General features: G+C 33.8%; 1 protein-coding gene across 7 annotated transcripts in view; it reads right to left on the bottom strand.

Annotated features, from left to right (window-relative positions):
* The window catches only part of LOC149783441 (1-phosphatidylinositol 3-phosphate 5-kinase-like), a 166,982-nt gene that overhangs the window by 131,888 nt on the left and 12,086 nt on the right, over positions 1–23,008 (bottom strand). For 6 of the 7 annotated variants that reach the window (XM_089931676.1, XM_089931681.1, XM_089931678.1 and 3 more), the window contains exons 6-13: positions 22,692–22,872; positions 19,888–20,008; positions 15,474–15,631; positions 11,407–11,518; positions 9,784–9,895; positions 6,692–6,832; positions 4,410–4,481; positions 2,338–2,361 (exon numbers count right to left, since the gene is read on the bottom strand). In XM_089931676.1, the coding sequence (XP_089787802.1) occupies positions 2,338–2,361; positions 4,410–4,481; positions 6,692–6,832; positions 9,784–9,895; positions 11,407–11,518; positions 15,474–15,631; positions 19,888–20,008; positions 22,692–22,872 (921 nt within the window). The remainder of the gene's footprint in view (positions 1–2,337; positions 2,362–4,409; positions 4,482–6,691; positions 6,833–9,783; positions 9,896–11,406; positions 11,519–15,473; positions 15,632–19,887; positions 20,009–22,691; positions 22,873–23,008) is intronic. The other variant, XM_089931679.1, reaches the window with a different exon arrangement.

The raw sequence follows: 23,008 nt of genomic DNA, 5'->3' as shown, positions 1-23,008 counted from the left end.
GTCAAACTGTGCAGTAGTAAGGAGTTGCAGTCCAGACAATGGACCCAACTGGTAAGAAATACCTGCAAAGGGAATAATAGTGACCTATTTTTGGCATGTGACATATCTATTATAAGATGCACTCTCAATAGACATTTAGAGGCAACAGGTGAAAAAACGTTTGCATTTCGCATGGAAATGACCAAGTTTTAAAAAAGAAATCGGATTTTACATAAATCGTGGAAAGTGGGTCACAGTCACCTAGTCTATGTGTGCAGCACTGTTTTTCGAAGCAGTGCATGTCTGGTATCAATAGGTGAAAGAATATAGGAGTTATAGGTCAAATAAGGAAGATGGATAAGCAAAGCAAATCCTTTTTACTGACCACATTTTGAACATGAGGAATAACTACCAATTTAAGTTAGTATTTGGAACTCAGAAGGATATTTTAGTGCTGTGAAGCATTTTGTATGTACCCTTTTTACCCGACACACACTCACCCGCCTTAAAAAGCACTTTGAAGCCTGAAACAATGACAGGAGTCAACTTTAACAAGTCATTAAGAACTAGCTATAACAGTTAAAAATTACGCCTCTCTCAATGATAAGACAACTTTGAAAGTAGTCTTAGACTGAAATAGCAGTGTCAATTGTCAAACTTATAATCCACTTAAATAAATGTGGCCAAAAATCTTGATCATTTCATACAACTTTGAAATAAAAATAAAATGGAGAAATCCTCAGTTCATTTACAAATGAAAATCTTCATTTGACTCAGCATGTTTGATAAAAATAAAATAATGGCTACAGATAACATCCAAAATAAATGTGCTTTTTCCCTTGATACTGATAAATTATATAGTGTAATAAATAAATTAATTAATCACCATCATTAACATCATGAACAGAGTGTAGTAGGGACCTATCCACTGCAACATATTAAGGACTGTTCACACTACAAGCTTAGACTCTCAACTGGAACATGCAGTAGGCAATGCAATGCACAATGAATGGCATTGGAATATTCTTATGTGTAATCCAAATAAACATCTCCGATTATCAAACATTTGTTTCTAACATAACAGACTGAGATGTAAAATAAACAATATAATATCACTGAATATTCCTTTTGATGTTTTTCCCCTCAGTGACAGATAAATAGGCAATTCCGGTCTCAAGACAATTTGAGTTTGAGTAGAAATTACTGCTGACTGTACATGCTGAAAGAATACTCATTTCTACTATCAATGAAATATAATGCGCCAAATTTGAAAACCACTCTATTTTCAACAAAACTGAAAAACTGTATGTTCGCAAAAAGCAAACTTAAAAGCGTTCATAAACAAGAGTTGTTAGAGTGGAATCTCACAAAACACTCCAGCTTCTATTGTGCAAGCTAGTATATTTCAGAGTGTTTAATTAATCAAAGAAAAGAAGTCACAGCAATCCAAATTGTATGTAACAAATCCTAATTACAAGATGCAGATGCATATATAATGCCTGCTTGGTGGCAATAGGCTAAAAGTGGTCTAAATTATATATATCTTTTATTTTAATGTTAAAATAATAAAAAACAAAGTCATAATAGTGAAGTTTTTATGAACTAAATGCCTTCATTTCTTAGTTTGAAAGTCACACTGATGCAGTTTTTAAGTACAACATATGCTCATCCCAAAATACAAATAAAAGTGTGTTTTTGAGGTCAAGCTATACAGTACTGTAGTGGAAACAGAATAGGCTGGGAGTAAGGATATGCTTTCTAAGAAATCTTGAATAAACCTGTTTTGCAGGTCACACAGGCAAACATATGATGTATAGCAGTTTTGATACACAAAACATGCTCACTGCATGTCTTAATATGCAAACAAAGCACAAGTCAAATTTCGAAGCAGTTAGAAGATGCAGTCCAGACAAGGACAATGGATCCAACAAGAAATTGTCTGGAAAGTAGATTACAGTGACCCAGTTTTGGCATGTGACACATCTATTCTACAATGCACTCCCAGTGAACATTTAGTGGCAATAGGTTAAAGTGTGTTTGCAATTTTGCATGGAAATCACTAATTTTAAAATAATCAATTTGATTTTTACATAAATCATGGAAAGTGGGTCACAGTGACCTAGCTTAGGTGTGCAGGACATGTTTATCAAAGCAGTGCAAGTTTGATATCAATAGGCCATATAATATAGGAGGAATAGGTCAAGGAAAATGGATAAGCAAAGCAAATCCTTTTTACTGCCCACATTTTGAAGCAGAAGTATAACTAATGACTACCAATTTAAACTGGTATTTGGAACTCAATAGGATATTTTAGTGCTGTGAAGAATTTTGTATCTACCCTTTTTACCCAACACTCACCCTCTTTAACAAGCACTTTGAAGCCTGAAACAATGACAGGAATCAACTTTCTTTAACAAGCCATGGAAAATCGGTTATATCAGTTAAAAATGAAGTCTACCTCAAAGATAAGACCACTCTGAATATAACAATTTTTTTTTCTTTTGCTGTGGAGAAATTGTTTAGCAATTAAGTAGTCTGAGACTGAAATAGCGAAGTTAATTGTCAAATGTATAATCTACTTAAATAAACGTGGCCAACAATCTTGATCATTTCATATTTTAAAATGAAAATACAATGGAGAAATCCTCAATACATTTAAATGAAAATCTTCTTTAGTCACAGCATGTTTGATAAAAATAAAATATTTGCTACAGATAGTTTCCAAAATAAATGTCTTTCTTTTCCCTTGAAACTGGTTTATTATATAGTGTAATAAATAAATTAATTAATCACCATCATTAACATCATGAATAAGATGTTGCAGGGACCTATTCACTGCAACATATTAAGGACTGTTCACACTACAAGCTTAGACTTTCAATTGGGAACATGCAGTAGGCAATGCAACACACAATGAATGGTGTGGAATATTGTTATGTGTAATTAAAACAAACATCTCTGATTAACAAGCAAAAATTTCTTTCTAACATAACAGACTGAGATGTAAAATAAAAAACACAATATCACTGAATATTCCTTTGGATTTTTTCCCCTCCATGACAGATAAATATGCTATTCTGGGCTGTTCTCAATAATGCAATTCAGCATACAATAAAAAGACAAATATTTTAATTCAGAGTAGAAATTACTGCTGATTGTTCATGCTAAAAGAAATACTTCTGCAATCACTGAAATATAAAAGTACTAGAAGTATGTTGTATCATCCACTATTCATAACATTAACTAAAAAATCTAAATGCAAATTGATATTTGGATAAATAGAGACCTACCTACAAGAGAAAAGAAAAGCTAATAAATAATTACAGATTTTTATTACTTGTTGCTTTATGTGTCACTGAGTCAGTTAATGGGATATAATTAATGGGGTTATTATATGTGAAAAGCAATGGCTTCTCATGTGATTTCTTTATTGGCAGTGAAATTTATTGAAGACACATAAAGTATAAGGTGTTTCTTGAAGATACTTATAATTGTTAACTTTGAAAAGTGCAGTTACGAGTCATGTAATGAAAACAAATTCACATTTGTATCCTGGCAACCCGAGTAAAATCCTTTGCCTGTGAAATGTAATCAATGTTACTGGATGTAATCAGTGTTTAATAAAGAAGATTAAAATTAAATTATTTCATCAGACAACCTTTCTAGAAAGCTGGGTTGAATCTTAGGTGCCACATGGGGAGAAAATAGCTATAAAACAGCCAAGTCAGCAGAAAATGCCATGTGGGTAACTAAGTATTATTGTGCCAGAAATGTTCCCCAAATTTTTTCCCCCCACAAAACTAACATTTTCTTTTACAAAATGTCAAATTAACAAGAAACAGGCTTACCCTTGCATGGTGAACTATGTTCTCAAGACAAAAAAGATAATTATTGATAATAATTAGAATTAGAAAGTTAAGAAGCATTTCGATAACATGCAGTTTCAGCCATAAGGAATAACCATTTTGTTTTCTAGGGGTGGTCAGCCTAAAATGTGAAAGTATCTAACACTGGCCATTCAATAAGCAAATATCTTAAGAAGAACAGTAACAGATGTTACCTAAATGAAATATTTAGGCATGCAAAAGAGATACTGCTGAACCTGGAAACATATTGGTTGTACCTTAGTCCACAGTACATTATCAGTAGGTAATGACCAGAGTAAAGGGCTATACAATATAAAACTGATCTTGCAGAAAAAGCATCAATGCAAAAACAAAAGCTTAGTTCTTTGTTTCAGAATTTATGCTTCTGTTTTCTTTTGAAATACAAAGGAGTTTGATAATGATTACAATATATCAGTGAAAAATTTAGCACATACAAAAAGTGCATAAAACTTCAACTTAACTGGCCACAATTAACTCCCATTCTGTGAGTACACAAGTGTTAAATTCTTGACAGAAATTGAGCATCAAAAGAATGAGACATACCATTAAGGGCATCCTCTAACAAACCAGCTCCTACTGAAGCTTGTCTTGCGAAAGGTTCATCTGCTCCTGCCCCTGATTAATGAGAAAACACATAATTATTTAAGTGGAAAATAATTTTTCATACTAAGAAACCTTAAACAATATTTTACGTTGCTGGTACAAAGTGGTGTAATTTATATAACAGGCAATATTTATTAATGTACAATACATAATAATGCACACTGTATATCATTGCCATGAACGAGAATGTTTAAGCCATATGTATTATAGATTTCTGACAAGTCTGTGAACAGCTTTGTAGTTGGATTTCAACACAAAGCATGATCATCTGAATAGTCAGAATAGTGTTCAAGTGTGATTCATTTTTGAAGATGACTTAGGCAGCAACTGGCTGTCAGCAAAGCCCAACAAAAGTAGGTTCAGAACTCTTGGTCGAGTTTTACCAGCAAATAAAATTGGCATGGGGTGGGATAATTCTTTGCACATACTGCAAACTTATAAAGAAGTTTGAAGACAATGACCATTGAGTCTCTATTGAGTGTACTTATGAACACTAATGACATCTGCATTACCTTCAAACCCCTACCGAACCCTATTGAATTGTTATTATAATTGTAGCAATTGCAAGATTGTGTGGCAAAAATAAAAAAAGAAAATTTTGGGCATATGGAATTTGGAGTCCAGGCTTGTTTAATTTCAGTCAGGGCTAGTGATTTTTTTAAAGTCACCAGCCCTGGGCCTGTGTCTAAATTGAATTATTTGATGACTGAAGCCCACAACAACAACATTTGCTGCCACATACTGCACTGGATCATATTCCTCAAAGCTCACGCCCTTTCCAAATATATCTTTGTCACACCCCTAGATCATCTAATCCCTATTTCATTGTTATGACTCTATGGTCTTACACTAAATAACAGCAAGAAGAAAACCAACAAACTTTGCAATAGTTTATTAAATAATTTAATTCTTCAAGTTATAAAATTAAAATTTAGGAGGAACTTACAGTATAATGAATTAAATCCAAAACAATCCTAAATAGTTCTTTTGTAAGTCCAAAAAAATCTAATGTCTGGAATGAATTCCAGGTCCTGAATGTGCTGATGTACCAGTATCCTTCAATGTAATGAAATGTCAACAGTCTTGATGAATCGCAATGGCAATGACCAAAACTTCTCTGAATGAATTTACAATAATCCCAAAATGTGGATTTAGTCTAGTCAAATGAAAACTTAATGACTCCAAGAACTAATTAATGACTCCAAGAATTAATTTCAATAAATGTTTCCTCTGAAATTCTATCTGAACACAAAGTTCAATACATCTGCAGACTGATATTAAAACAAGAACATAAAACAGGAATGAAGCTCATATAGCTTTTCATATAAACCACTTCTGAACGCTGCCATTTGCCCACAAGATGCTAGCCAAAAGACAATAGCAGTAATATTCTTTTCACGACAGCCCAAAGAACCATTAGCAGTAATAGAAGAGGATCACTTTTCCAATGTTAATGGTTTTCTCAGTGTTTTCCATTTTTTACTTTGTATGCCTGAGAATCACACAGTGCAAGTATCTAAGAAATTAAAAGTGTGTAATATAAGCTGACATAATTTGTGTAACTGACATGAAAGATATAAAGTATAAACAAACACAGTGACCATTTCTCCAGTGATGTTGTTGTTGTTGTTGTTGGATTTAATGCCATTTTTCAGTACCCGATAGGCTATGTATGGCAGCCAGTATTAATGGTGTCTTAAACATGCATCGTTTTCTGGACACCATTTGTAAAATTTCTATAATCAACAGTTTGATCATGCTGATGTTTCGCATGAGCAAATATGTGCAGTTTATAGCGTTTGGGGTGCTGCTGTAAAGTTAGTCTGGTTCCCTGACTAATTTCACAAATTCTAAGATGAAACCAGGATCCAAACGAAAAACAGATTTATCAGCAACAATCATTTTTCCATAGTTTTTACTAGTATGCCGTTAGTTTGTATTTTAAGGGTAATTTTCATAAGACTTACTGCAAAATCTAGAGTTGGCAGGTCTGGATCTAACACAAGACCCATTCTTGTTCAAGCCTGCATAATTTTTTCAGATAAAAAGTAAATAACTCAACACAGATCATAATCTAAAAACTTTAACACTGACATTACTCCAGGATGGACATCTCTACGAAGGCCAAAGTGATCACTATGTTTAGGTTCTGCCAAGGCAGAATTTTAAAAAATTCATGCCCTGCCAGTTAAACAATGGATTCATAAAGAAATGTTCCTTACCTGTTTCAGCTGATATCTTCTTTGGTACTACTGTTTCACCCTGCATGCTGATTTTTCGACCAAAACTGTCCAGTTTGGCTCCAAAATATTCCTCACACATGTCAGTGCTAACACGAAACTCATGATTGTCTTTTGATGGATCTGTGGATACAAATTGATTTTGTTCCTTTACATCACATTGTGTATAAACACTGAAGCTTCAAGGATCTGTGAACACAATTTGATCTTGTTCCTTTTACTTCACATTGTGTATAAAAAATAAAACTTGACAGATTAGTGGACACAAATTGATTTTGTTCCTTTACAGATTATTGTGTATAAACACTGAAGCTTAAATGATCTGTGAACACAATTTGATCTTGTTCCTTTACATCACATTGTGTATAAACAATATAGGATTAAATGATCATGGTTGGGTATTTATGGATGTGTAAATTTTACCTAATCACTCCCAAAGTAAATAAAGTCCGAAGGACTTTATGTAAACTTTGAGAGTGATTAGGTAAAATTTACACAGCCATAAATACCCAACCATGATCATTTAATCCTTATAATTCCAATGTACTTTTTTCCTAACATCCAATGAGAAGATTTAACTAACAAAACGTTCACTTTTATGTACATCAAAATTTTCTTTCATTAGCCTCTCAACTGCTATAGAAAACATAGCCCTACCTTCGCTAGCCAAGATTCATCGATTCTGTATACAGTGATACTGGGTAGAATGTCATACTGATATACAATTATGATCATTATTTTAATATAATTTGTTTTGTAAATTATGCTTGTGTATGGCACATGTTGTTTTTACTTTCTATGCATTTCAATCTTTCAAAAGGAAAATCGTGTCCATTTTTAGTGTCATCCCTTGGTTGACACATGACCCTGACCTTTAATAACAGCTGCTGTAACATGTTGTCAAGGTAAAATGCAATAATTTCCGAAGACTGGCTTCTAAAGCCTGCAGTATGCCTTCTTTGGCAAAATGGGTGAGTGGTGGAGTGCTGGAAGGTCTGTGCATTTACATTCTTTTAACTTCTAATGATGGATTTTAAGTTAGGGCATGTCATTTTTGATCGGAAATCACAGGAGTGGGTGGATGGGAGCTTGTTGTTATTATTATTAGGGTTTAAGGCATTGATATAGATAAAACTTCACATCAAATGAACCGGCTAACAGGGAACCAAAAGTAGTTTGCAGAATTTATCGATGTGTAAAAAAATCCAGATCAGTATCACGTGACCAGTTACATCCAATCAAAGCATAGAAAATGCAGTCAATTCATAAAAATTGGAATTATTGAAGCTTAAAGGATCTGTGGACGCAAAATAATTTTGTTCCTTTACATTTCACTGTGTATAAACAATGAAATAAACTTAAAGGATCTGTGAACACAATTTGATCTTGTTCCTTTTACTTCACATTGTGTATAAAAAATAAAACTTGACAGATTAGTGGACACAAATTGATTTTGTTCCTTTACAGATTATTGTGTATAAACACTGAAGCTTAAATGATCTGCGAACACAATTTGATCTTGTTTCTTTACTTCACATTGTGTATAAAAAATAAAACTTGACATATTAGTGGACACAAACTGATTTTGTTCCTTTACAGTTTATTGTGTATAAATACTGAAGCTTAAAGGATCTGTTAACACAATTTGATCTTGTTCCTTTACTTCACATTGTATATAAAAAATAAAACTTGACAGATTAGTGGACACAAATTGATTTTGTTCCTTTATATTTTGTTGTATATAAACAAAAATCTTTAGAGATCTGTGGACACAAACTGTATTTGATCATTTACATTTCATCGTGCATAAATAATAAAACTTGAAGGATCTGTGGATACAAATTGATTTTATTCCTTTAAACTTCATTGTGCATAAACAACAAAACTTGATAGACCTGTGGAAACAAATTGATGTTATTCCTTTAGATTTTAAAGTATGTAAATGATAAAACTTGAAGGATCTGTGGGTACAAATTGATTTTATCCCTTTAAACTTCATTGTGCATAAACAACAAAACTTGATGGACATGTGGACACATATTAGTTGTTCTTTTACATTTCAGCGTGTATAAAAGTTACAGCTTGGATAACTCTAATTAACTGCTGCATGTACCAAAGCCTTCAAAGTTTTTCAAGGAACAAGATTTAATGAATGGATGGAATACGTAACTGGATTGAATGCCAGGATCTTGACTAATTGTTTTTAAATTTATTGAGGATTTACTTCATAAAGTTCTCATGCATCTATACTATTTTCCATGTGTGTATATGCAGATGAATGGACATACAATGCATGACTGAGCTCTTTCTTGTCATCATCTAATCTCTGACATATTGGTGGTAGCTGCACACCTTACATGAACTTTCCACAGCTTTTCAGTCGTCACCTCATAATACAGTTAATGTTTTATATCAACCAAACCTAAAATTAAAACTAATATCTGTTACCTGTTATAATCACTGTGTCAGCCAACACACTTTTTGAACCTGCCAAGTAGCAGTAGTCTGATACCCTAATAATTTTATCAGTATCAAAATTTGTCGTTAAGGGTATCAGGCATATATGCTACTGTTTTGACAATGATCACCCTTATTTACCTAATGCATGAAAGAGCACATGGTCATTTATGAAGCTAGCATTGATTATACCTCATCATGTACAGGGTCTTGGAACGTACTCACTTAACACAATAAATGTTTCAATTATCTATGACGTCATCATGTTTTATTAAATAAATATGACACAAGTCCATTTGTTACCTTATGACAGCAAACTGGAAATTTTGACTGGACCAAAGTATTTTAAGGGTTGAGGTTTTGGTCTTCTATCTGTATATTTAATGATCTCAGATTAGTGGATTAGCAACTTTGTCATCATGCTTCTTCTCCTTGAGGACATGTAATACAAAAAACAGGCCTAAAAATAATAAAACCTAACTTATATTAAGCCGATTTTTATACTCCAAAGCATATTTTTGTTTTGTTTCTATTATTACATTCCATTTGCTTATAAAATTTAATAACTTCATCTTAATATAGGTCCATATTATAACTGATCATTATATATATATTACCAGCATCTACAATGGATGTTTCAATTTCCTGAAGCCATTTTGGAACACTGTCCTCGGACTTGGACCGTGCCTGCTCTGGCTCAGGTGCTGAAATGGGCTCCATCAGTGATAGCTAAAAACCAACAAAAAATAGTAGTATTTACTATTTTACTTCATTCTCCCAGAGGATTGAAAACAGTAAATATTACAAATATACATAAAAAGATCTCTTACATGATAAGATCAATTCTAGCTGATCTGACTATTAAATGTGATTCTGCAAATTCGGCTGAATTCATAATATTATAACAACTGATCTCTGACACACATCAAAAAATGGTTAATGTTCTGAATCTTTGCGAGCAAAGAATCATTTATCCACTTTGTTTCACACTGATCCATGGCATAAGTAGCTAGTAACATAGTTTCTACCACTCTTGTATCTGACTGGATGCAGCTGAAAGAAACTAATCCAAACAGACTGCATGTTACATTTACCAAGGAAGACATTTCATAATTGAAGTGGTCTCAACTGACAGTGTCTTGTATCAAATATAAGTTCTCCCAATTTAAACCATTCAAACACTAGAATTTATTTGAATTTGGGCATGTTAACATCAGTGATGTTGCTATAATGAACACATAGCAGGTCACATAATGAGCTCTCTAACTGGTAAACTGAATTTAACAATAACCCCTCTTTCTTCAAGTGGCTGTTTTGGCAAGCAACATATGCTATTGGTCAGTGTGGAAAAAAAGTAGATTAATGACCCATGGCAAGTTAAGATGTATATTCTAGTGACCTCTGAAATTCACAGGCCACTCATAGTGTATCATGGTTTATTTGACACCAGGGAATGGTTTTGCAAGGCCTTTTCAAGGAGAAGATTTATAATTTTATGGAAATTATGTTACTCTGCTTATCACTACATGACTAGGAACAAAAGTAAAGGTAAATAAGAAACTAATTAGTGTGCTACTACAGCAAAGGGACACTACTCCATCTGATAAATCCCATTTTGTTTGTCATTTGATGCAACCAATTTTATTTGTTATTTGGGGCAAATATGCAAATGACCGTACTTATGAATCTAAATATAGTGTTTTGAATTTCTTAAAATAAATTAATGTAGTTTTGGGAAATGCTAAAGAAGCTTTTCATTAACTTAAAAAATAATCAAGAATAAGGCTGACTTTCTGAAAACTCAAGTCGTTTACAAAGCAATCTTCAAATTCAAGATTTTTCAAACTGTATATGTGTATTTTAGTAAGAAATCAGGAAAAGCATTGCCCAAAATGTGATGGAGTTAGTGGGATCCATAAGTTAACATATTATTAGAAAGAGCATAAGTATAATGAGGCACTTTATATTGACAGACCTCTGTAAGATTAGGTTTATGTTTAGGAACTTGATGAAATTTCCATTAAGTTCTTGGTGCTGTTTTTAAAGTATATGCATGTGTATACATGTACTTCAAAACCACCAAAAAGAACTTGCTGAAACTTTTGTAAAACTGACTAGGTGTCAGACATCAGTATACACAGACTTGGAGGAATAATATATGAATCTGGAATCCTAGATTGATCTAAGAAATTCTACTGCCAATGTAGAGAATAGTAGGTTTGATATTTTATATCCCATACCTCTGTAGGCTTATACAAGCTGAAGTCGTCCCTGAATGGTGTGTCCTGGTGACCCACAGGCTCAAGGTAGTCGGCATCTATCAATGCCTGACCTATAGCTACTGCCTGGATCCTATTTTAAATAATAATAATAATAATGCATTATAAGTTGTTCCTGACCTGAGTATCATAAACCTTTTGATCTTAAGATTTTAAGATTTTGTTTCTAATAAGTATCTGTGGCTGAAATTCAACCTGAAACTCAAGCTCTGAGTTTTCAACCTGAAACTCAAGCTCCGAGTTTTCAACCTGAAACTCAAGCTCTGAGTTTCCAACCTCAAACTCAAGCTCTGAGTTTCAACCTCAAACTCAAGCTCAGAGTTTTCAATCTCAAACTCAAGCTCTGAGTTTTCAACCTCAAACTAAAACTCCGAGTTTTTTGATTTCCAGTATGTGAGACAGACTGGCATAAGATGGTTGCAATATAGACTAGATTCCCTTGCCATGAAACTTTACTTGACTGCATAAAAATCTTATTCAAAACTGACCAATCAAGAGGATGTATTGTCAATTACAAGCTGCACTGACAGACTGCATCATAAATTATAGATTGCATTGTCAAGATTTCTGAATAAACATTTACTACTTGATATGTTGAAATGATGCAGGGGCTGATCATAGCCAGTGTTTACCTTGAGTGAGTGCAGGGATATTATCCCATCCAAAACTGCAAGTGCCCAAATCCCAAATATCAAAGCCCAATATCTATTGGGACTCAGAGTTACACAAAATGGTCTCCTGACAACACAACCGATGTGCATTGCTGCATAGCAACAGCTTGAATCCAATTAAAAATTAGATGTCACTTGCATGAAAACATATAAAGAAATCAGAATAAACCCTGCAATCTGGCTAGAGAATAAAGGGGAAAAGATCCAATTAAGAGCAGAAAGTCAATTTACTGGAGCAGGACTAAATGGACTTTGTTCAGATTTGACACGAGTTCCAACTACAATGGGTTTCTATCTGACAGCGTTCATTGTACACTATACCAAATATTAACACAATATACAGGATGTATTTTACGACTGAAAACTCTGCCTTCCATTTGAAACATTGCTGGGAAGCTTCTGAATATCAGAGGAATTTAATGATGAAACAAGGGTGAAGTTTAAAAATATAATTTGCAATATGTGTTGCATTCATTTTGATATGCTGACATGATTTGTTTTGTGTGTGTGATTTGGATTTTAACGTAGCTTTAAAAAACTTTCAGTCATATTGCTACGAAGTCTGCAGTGTGGCATTTTATATTGATGTCTAGCACCGAGGCATCATGCCGCAAACATGTAGCATGATGCCCCACCCAGTTACATTATCCTGACACCAGGCCAACCAGTCCTAACACTAACCTCTTAATGCTGAGTGCCTAGCTAGGCAGCTACTAGTACCATTTCTTAAAATAAGTCTTTGATATGACTCAGCTGGGGTTCAGGAATAGACTTTATAAGGAAAACGTTTCCTGAAATGACAATCTTGTTTCATGTATAAAGATTGACTTGAATACCTTTAATAAAGCACACATTTCCTGATATGACAATGTAGTTACACGTATAAGGATCTGCATGATAAATTTGATGTAATTCTTGCTTTGTTCAATGCAACTTTACCATTAAAAAAAAATGGTTACATTGCTGTAAATTAATAATTTGAAGATGACAATTTTGAATTTGAGGTTTGATGACGTTAATGGTGATTTTATTGTTACATTCAGTGACTGGCTAAAGTGGATATTTGTTAATAGCACTACCATGAACAACCACATATCCAGAAACACCTTTTCAAATCACAGCTAGGAATAAAATTTGTTGACAGTGGTGTTACAATGAGAGCTATGGTGGTCTAACTAGTGAAAAGTGGGATAAAAATTAGTGACTTTGAACACAATTAATGAAAAATTATACCATGACACTAGCTCAAACCACTTTGATGGTCAGTACTCCATTATAAGAAAATCCAAAAATAAAACTAGAACACATTATTTATACTAATTAAAGGTACAAATTTATTTGCAGCCAAATTTACTGATATATGCAAACTCCACGCTATTTGTCGTGATATGATGCTGTGAACTTCCTCTATTGGGGTATGGAAAATTTGTTTTCCCAACTGTTCAGGCTTTTTGCCTGGTGTGTGATCTTGGTGACTAAAATTGTTGCCGATTTTCAGCACCTAAATAGGTTCTAAAGACTGCCTTATTTTCCTCATGATAGAAAATACTCTTTCACAGTTAATGTTGCTAATCTCAAGCAGATACAGGCAGGTTATGTTGAACAAGAAAACTCACAAACAATGCTTCAGCACTGTTGGCTTGCAGGACTTGAGTAGGTGGCTTCAAGTATTCCAGAGCTGAAATATACTGGAGCTCTTAATTTTTCCAATATCTATTTGCTTTTTGGCAAGCAGTGTGCTTTTACATATAGTTTTGGCCACTTGCCAAATCCCAGTTTACAATTTATCTGTCATAAAAGTACTATATAATATTGTTATATAGTACATGTATGACAGATAAATTGTAAACAACAATATGAGCCACTGTGCACATTCCCAATTCTAAAATTCGTGGAACACTGTGTGCAAAAAAAGCACAATGTACACTGATGTTTGATTGCTGAATGCAAGGCCAATTTTTGGGGTATGCCAATCTGTACTTCACTTTTTGTGGAATACATTTCTTTTTTCTTGAAGGTGAAAACATTTTAACTATAGTGTAGCTCACAGGGGCTCATATCATTGATTACAATTTAACTGTCAGTCATACATATGTGTATTACTGAGAGTTAAATTGTATGCAATGATACAAGCCCCTGTGGTGTAGCTTAATTACAATGATACAAGCCCCTGTGGTGCAGCTTAATTACAATGATACAATCCCCTGTGGTGTAGCTTAATTACAATGATACAAGCCCCTGTGGTGCAGCTTAATTACAATGATACAAGCCCCTGTGGTGTAGCTTAATTACAATGATACAAGCCCCTGTGGTGTAGCTTAATTACAATGATACAAGCCCCTGTGGTGCAGCTTAATTACAATGATACAAGCCCCTGTGGTGTAGCTTAATTACAATGATACAAGCCCCTGTGGTGCAGCTTAATTACAATGATACAAGCCCCTGTGGTGTAGCTTAATTACAATGATACAAGCCCCTGTGGTGTAGCTTAATTACAATGATACAAGCCCCTGTGGTGTAGCTTAATTACAAAATGGTATTAATATAAAAGACAAATGTCAAATGGTTAATGATTAGTGGTGTTGGTACATGTGCAAAAAAAAAAATGAACTCAAGCAAATTACATTATATGATATTTTTTTTCAATATCTCACAAATTCACACAGTTGAAAAAGCTGTCTTCATTTAGTGTTTGTTTAAAACAAAAAAGTTGCTATGAGTATGTACATGCGCAATTTCTTTTAAAATTCCAGTTGAGCTCCAGTTTCCTTCACAAGTATTTGGAAAACTTCTGTTCTTAATATAGATTAAATACTTTAAAATGCTTGCTACAGGGCAAACTGCAACAATTGGATATAGTTCTGCTAACATTGCTAATGTTATTGGCACCAGTGACTACTGCTAATATCGTGACTAGCATTTAATGGGATAAAGGTTATTTTATTCCTAATTTAAGCTAATTAAAAACGGGAATTTTTTATTTGTTTGCATGTGGTGTGAATCCATGAATGACTATCTTGAGACATGAAATTCATGCCAAAATCGTCAGGGTTAGCAGGTCTGGTTATACCGATGATTTTACAGTATCAAATTCAGACATTTGACAAATCAAAGGTGGGTTGCATTCATTGGTGTGTTACGAAGCTTTTATTCCACTGTAGACTGAAACACTGTTATTGTTGGTTATACACCAATGACTGTAATAATGATAAGATGAAGAAGGATGCTTATAGTTGCATTAGAAGAATGGTATTGATTAATAATAATTTATACTAATGCTTTTTGATCCCTACCACCTATATATACTTATCTGGAACAACTCTAAATTAAATTTGGCAAAGATAAAATAAATTCTACCTGTTTGCTACTTTATCTTGATGAATCAACCAGTCAACCAGCTTATTTCCCACAATGCAGCTCTGATATGTACGCAGTCTAATGCGGTAGTTTTGGAATTCTACACCCATCGTTTTATCCATCATTAAGTACCATAGTTCACGCAGCTCTGCAGAATCCTGAAGAGAAATATTTTCCCAAATATAGCATACACAATGTGAATCAACCAAACTACACCTGTACTAGTGAAGGTGATGTTGAGTGTAGTTCAGTAACAATATACTAGTACGGTGTGACCCCACTATAACATAGTCGTTGGGAGCCATAGAACCCAACCACGTTATATGCAACCAGGTCAGTTAGCTGAAGAAAATTATGCACATACCCTTAAAAAATGTGTGGAGGGGGTGTAGGTAATAAATGAGAGCGGTAAAACACGTGCTTCATCGGCACAGTTACCATCTTAAATTGATGCATATTAAATGAGAAATACACCAGTAGTGAAAACAGAGAAGACATACATAATATTTTACTTTATTTTTGAAAACCACGAATTGGTACATAAATGTGAATACTGTTTATATATACATGTCTAATGTATAGTATGAAAAGTATCAACACCGTGTACTCACCCGCAAACCTCATCATTTACATTGAATCCACAATACAAGTGATTCCATCGAAAATATGCACACACACAGCTTTAAAATATTCAATAATTTTGTCACAGCTCATATTGGTCTGAATTCAGTGGGAAAATGTAGCACAATCACGTAACGAATGACGAAGCACATTTACTTTAAAGTACGGTCCAAGTCAGTAAAAGTTAGTTTGCATTTTATGCCACCATTAGTAGCATTAGTAAGCATAACCTTTTTCCCTACAAAAAGAAAACTTTCACGGCACAATTAACGTGTTCCAGTCACATTGGAAAATGCAAAAATCCATCAGATTCCATCACTTTCATTTAAGTCTGGTACTGACTTCCTTTGATGAAAAGTTCTTTGTCTTACTGAAAGATTGTAGTCAGCTTTCTTTGATGAAGGGTGCATGTGTTATTGAAGTCACCGCTAAAGGACAGCCTTGGATAACCAAACAAATGCTCATTTCTTACTGCAGCGGCAACATCAAATAATTGTATTGCATGATTGAGACTTATTTTTTTTTCAAGTACGTTTTTATAACAATCAGTGCTTCAAAGGTAATCTGTTTTCTCTGAAATTTCAGCAAACTATTTTACATTTTTAAAAAGGAATTGGCTGTTGTTTGTACTATTCTAGTTACTGTCAATCCATGCCTACTGAACAAACCAATAAGTAAGATGTAGGTTTTTTTTCTTCTTCACATTTGTGGTAGCAGCGTGATGCTGCCTTTCACGCATGCGTCTGAAAATTAACAAAGGGTCAACGGACGATAGAGATGCAGGTGTTCTGGTTTGATGACAGGGATTATTACAGAAAATGTGTGTTCTGAAGGATTTAATTCTGAGTGAAAAGAAGAGGAATTTTACTTACCATCCACATACAAATCTCAGCCTTTGTAAATATATTAATTACTAGCGAGTGGCTGAAAATCCGATGAAAGATAGATTACAAGATAATACCTCGTCTGGTTGATCTTCGTTACCAGTAATGTCAACAACAAAAAGTGTATATTTCACAACATACAGTACTCACGCTAAATGCCATGATAAGCGGATTATAATATAACAACGCACTGTTTAAATGGTTTGTCAATATGGACAAAGAATTTGTTTATGTAACAATAGATAAATTTCAATGCATTTTGTATCCAGTGTGTGGCTTCCTTTCATGGGGCCTCTGAATTTCTGCACTCCAAACCAATGGTTGCACATAAAAGTTTAAACAGCTAACAACATCACCAATAAAACAAAAATTGCCACATGGTATGTTTTGCCACCAATAAGGAAAAACAATCCAAGTTTGTGACATTGGCAAAGACCTATGCGATCCCAGAATAAACTTTTTATGCATTATTTTTCGTACTTTTAAGAAGAAAAAGCTACTTTTTCGTGTACGAGAAAAATACATGCAAAATTTCAGGAGCCACACCCGTTCGTCTTGTATTATTCATAGCCAATCTCTTCCCCAAAATGATAATAAAGTTTTTACTTTTTCTTCTGTACTTTCAAGAAAGAATTTTTGTGTACAAGAAAAATACATGTCTATGAAATTTCAGGAGCCACACCACGACCATGTTATATCTGAATTTGCATTATAACGAAGTGCACTATAGCGGGGTCACACTGTATAATTCAGGTAATTCTTATAATTCACTCAACAGGTGATTGTCCATTCTAAATTATAGATGCAAATTTGGATCTATTTGGTCAGTTAGTGAATTATCTTGTGAACCTGACTCTATCACCTAAGGACTCTTGTAAATCTATAACAAGTTAATACCCATATTTTAATGAAGTTCAGGCCTAATTTCAACAATTACATTTGGATGTTAAAGTGTCTAGTGAGGTGTAATCGGGTGACAAGTACACCAGCACAAAAGGGTCAATACACCCCTCTTACTGATTTACCTTTGCATATGCCTTGAGCAGCACAGACGTGGATCAGCAGATTCATAGTTGGTTGGCAGATATGGGTCTATATTCTAATCTATGCACTGGGAGTTAAATGTAAGTAATACTATATAAAAGAAACTAGACATGACTTTTATGCTGACCCACCCAAAAGTGTGTGATAAAGGGGTATTGTACATATTAAGATGTATTTACATACCAAATAGCATGACTCTGTACATGAGAAAGTGACCAAATACAAAAACTGATATTATTATATGCTCATTTTTTTCTCTGTTAACTTTACATTATCAGAATCGTTCAATATTTTACGATATTGCACACCTTCATATTGCACCCACATGCAGGACATGTGTACCCAACAGTGTATTAGGAACTGTTTTGTAAACAAATCATGTACATTCGCATAGTAGGCGCAATATGTTTTGGTTGATTAAATTTGTTTCCGAATGAACTAAAGCAGATGTTTCGTGATCTGCAACATACCAACTGTTTTGCTACATTCCACATTAACTTTTTGATACATTGTTTCAGATTTTGCAATAGACACCAGATTTATAAAATTGCTTGGTACCTACAAATAACATGCAAGCTATAAAGGCATAAACTGTCTCCTTTAGCTGGTAATAAGAATGGCAAAAAAATATACTTACAGTTTTACGTCCAGAATTTCCTCAAAAAGTACGTTCTTAGTTCTGCAAATTCGAATTACATGAGCTATGTCATGAGTTCTCAAGCATGATTAAACATTTTGAAATTGTACTGTAATTTCGACTATATTCCAAGTGCAATTACATCTTCCTTACTGTACTCAAAATGAAATGAAATAACCATTAAATTCAATAGCGTCTTTTGATAATTGGAATTGATAGACTTCATATATTTCCCACATTATGATTTCAAATAGTCAAAGACAGAACAAACACACTTGCAGATGTAAACACGCTTCTCCTACGGTGCTTCAATCCGATGTATTTCATGTACAATTTGCACAGATGAATCCAGTCCAAAATCACAAACTTTCATTGTTACAATGCATATTCATTCACAATATGACTGCAAATTTCAATTTTAACTAGACATGCCATTTTCTTTCAAAAGTTATGTCGATCATGTGACTAAGTTCAAATTTATCTGGGCAGAGTTATGTGCACATTAATTATGTTGTTGTGTAATGATAAATCTGTGCTTGTGTTTTTAGTTTGGAATATGGCATATATTCATTTATGTTGTTTCTTGTAGTGTATTTTGTTTATATAATTAAACCTTAGGCAGAATAAGAAAATGAGCATATAATAAAAAGGTTACTGCATTTGTACGGGAAAATATGAACTCGTTTTGACGGATGGATATACTGCACTCCCAAGGTCATACAGTATTCCATCCAAAACACTCATTCATATTTTCCCATACAAATGCAGTAACCTATAAATATTCTCTGGGGATGGTCAGACAGACTAACATCAGAGGGCTGGATGTGAGGTATATGAGAGGGCTGGATGTAAGGTAGCCAATGTTCTCCGAGCATGTAATGGATTGAAGAAAGCAGGTAAAAGTAACCAAATTCTGGTGCATAATGCAGTCATCATTAAGCTACATGCCTCGTTGTAACTTTGGATACCGCTGGTAAATGGAATTTCAGATTTTTGCCCAGACCATTTTTGGTGACTAATGTTAAACAAACCTTGGAAAGTAATTATAAGTGTCCCAGTATTGGTATCAGACATGCTCTGATCCCAAAAGGCACACATATTGCAAGTTTCGTCTCAGAACATGTGATAATATATATACTGCATTTCAAACAAGGGCAAAACTTTTAAACAGTATAAAATATACCTCGAAAGAAAATCTTTTAAAACAGAAACAAAGTCAAATACTCACCTGAACCAGAAGTTTTCTTTCCAAACTGAAGTTATCCATAACAACAAATTCTGACTGAGGAGTAAGGTCAAAGGGTGCAGAACCATCTCTGTTCATTCCACTTTCTGATTCTCCTGTTGTCCTGAAATCATCGACATTTCTATTAAAGCTGTCATAACAGTTCTTGGTGTTGAAAATGGAAGAAACTAACATTTTTTTCTCTCAGTTAAATAAGTTTTTAAATAATTTTTACAAAACTTTCAGAGCTATAAAAGTCCCATAGCTCAATATCTGGAAAAGTGAAATTCTTGTTTGAGCTAGTGCTTTCTAATGTGATTGTTCAGGTCAAGCTAGTTTTTGTTCTTAATGAGAACAAGTTAGACAAGTGCAGATTTCTAACTCTGATTCACAACTAGCAAGCAAAATAATCTCCAAGTTTTAAAACAGTTGCTACAAAACTTTATTGTGGAACATTATCAAATGCAAGTACTTTTTTGATGTTATCAGTATTCCTATTAGTACCATTAGCACTTAAATGAATGCCTATTAGTACCATCAGCACTTAAATGAATGCCTGTTATACAATTAGCGCTTAAATGAATGCCTATTAGTACCATTAGCACTTGAATGAATGCATATTAGTACCATTAGTACTTAAATGAATGCATATTAGTACCATCAGCACTTAAATGAATGCCTATTAGTACCATTAGCACTTAAATTAATGCCTGTTATACAATTAGCATTTAAATGAATGCCTATTAGTACCATAAGCACTTAAATGAATGCCTGTTATACAATTAGCACTTAAATGAATGCATATTAGTACCATTAGCACTTAAATGAATGCCTGTTACACAATTCTACAAAGTCTCTATCAATAGCCTCACACATTGCTGACACTCTAAAGCATATTTCTAAGCCTTACAATGCGGTCAAGATCAGAAAGCTTATTTAACTCAGCAGAGATGCTGGCACAATTCAGCCCAAGGATTTGTATGTAGGTAAAGTAAATTACTCAGGAGGATTAATACATACAGTTGTGACAATACCATTGTACTTGACAATACTATATAAAAGATTTGCATGTTTAAGCTGATGATGACCAAGAAGAGTTTGACATTAATATAACGAAATTACCATAGAATGTTTCTACATATCAACACAAGCATGTTATACAAATTTAACAGCAAACAGTTGCAAACAAAATAGAATATCTCTGTTAGAAGTAATATGTATTCAGTTTATATAATGCTATGGTAAGATAATGGTTACACATGTAATACCATTACATTTTGGTCATGCGTTACAACTTAGTATACTGATATTATCTGGTTACTGTATTACTTAAATCAACCTGCAAAATGCACAAAACCCTGATCTGCCATTGCATAATGAACTAGCAGATCTGTGTTTATACAGACTGTTAGGAGTAATCAGTAGAACAAACAATATGGACCCTCATCTGCCAGCTCATTATGCGAGGGCTGACCAAAGTTTATGTTGTTTGGACTTGACTTATAAGTGAGTATATACTGTATGTATCTTCAAAAAATAACTGTGAAATATTCTTACAGGATGTAGAAAAAAGGAACAAAACATTTTTGTAAACTTCCTGTAAAATTAAAGTAATAAATAAGAAATGAAAGCATAGTAAACTATAAACAGCAACTGTTTAACTCCCTGTTCGATAAATCCAATGAAAAGTGATAAATTCTGCCAGACAGTAATTTTTCAAAGTCTTTTTTCAAATTGTACAGTATGAATCAAGAATTTAATAATGTATAAGGGTCACGAATTACACAAATAATTATACAGGCAGACTTTGTCCTACTTTTGCGACCTTTCTTAAACTTGACCCCCTTTGTAACCTTGCCTCCTCTACAGATGGGACAGATATTTATATCCCAATTTGGCCATTGTAATACTAACTGAACCTTCATCAATTGGTCAGCTCTAGAAGATGGCCAAAATGTTTGGTTCTGGCAGTATGACCTTAAAATGATGTTGTTTGAGGGGTTTTATGGTTTAAAGACACTTTTAACACAATAGTGTCTATATCATGCTGCAGACATTGGCCACACCAAGGAAGACAACTGAAGCTGTCATGGGCAGATTACATGTCCAACATTCTAGCAATTGAGCTGAAATTTAAAACCAGTATAATTTCTGCTGAGGTAACTGGATAGCATTTTACATCCAAAAGATTTTAAAATAAGATTTTAACAATGTAAAATGGCCCAATAATTTGCAATTTAGCAATTTCTTCAAATGCACCTTTTCCAGCAGCTATTAATTTCAAGACAACAAAAGTCACAGGTAAGCTGATTTTGGCCTGGCATTACACAGCTGGCTTAAAGAGCTTATGAGTTGACCAAATCACTCAACAGACATATGTTACTGTAAGAACAAAATCTATATAAACAATCTACCAGACTTTATATAATGCTGATTTTATATATTTTACTAAAAGAATGATAAGGCATATTAATGATAAGGCATATTTAATGCCCTAAGCAAAGTCATTCATGATCTTGATGATATATAATTCCATTTACAAAGTTTGATCAAAACTGGATCAAAAATATGGTCTCAACAATGGTGACAAGGTCAGTCAATACATAAAATATCACCTCAACAATGTGTGAATATAGTTCATAGTCCAACATGTTTAAGAATTTTAATGACGTAGGCCTATATTCCAAATTTTATTACACTTGGATGGGCACGTGAGCTAACAACATGCATTCATGCACATGTGCGTACACATGTGTGTTTATTTAAAGAACTGGCATTTGAAATGTGCAGGATTCCAAGATGGTTACCTTGCTTGTGCAGTCAGATCCAGGGATGAGTGTCTTCCAGATTTTGATTCGATTGAATTCGAAAAATCTGATTCCAGTTTTTGCAGATTCTCCTTGACTCTCTTTACATCGCTTAGAGGGTCTGCTTTCTGAGCATATTTTTGAACAACTGTACAACAGTAGGTACACACTCTGATGCTTCCTGTAATAGATACAATAATCACAAAAAGCTTGTTAGTTGTCTTTCATTCTGTTCCTTTAACTTGAGGAATTATATATTTATATTTGTCCTCAAGGACAAATTGTACAAGGTTATGTAGTTGTATCAGGTAATCATA

This window comes from Sinohyriopsis cumingii, chromosome 14 (assembly GCF_028554795.1).
Source record: "Sinohyriopsis cumingii isolate HCF-2022 chromosome 14, ASM2855479v2, whole genome shotgun sequence".
NCBI lineage: Eukaryota > Metazoa > Mollusca > Bivalvia > Unionida > Unionidae > Sinohyriopsis > Sinohyriopsis cumingii.
Note: the sequence above shows the minus strand (reverse complement) of the source record. Positions and strands in the feature narration are given on the sequence as shown.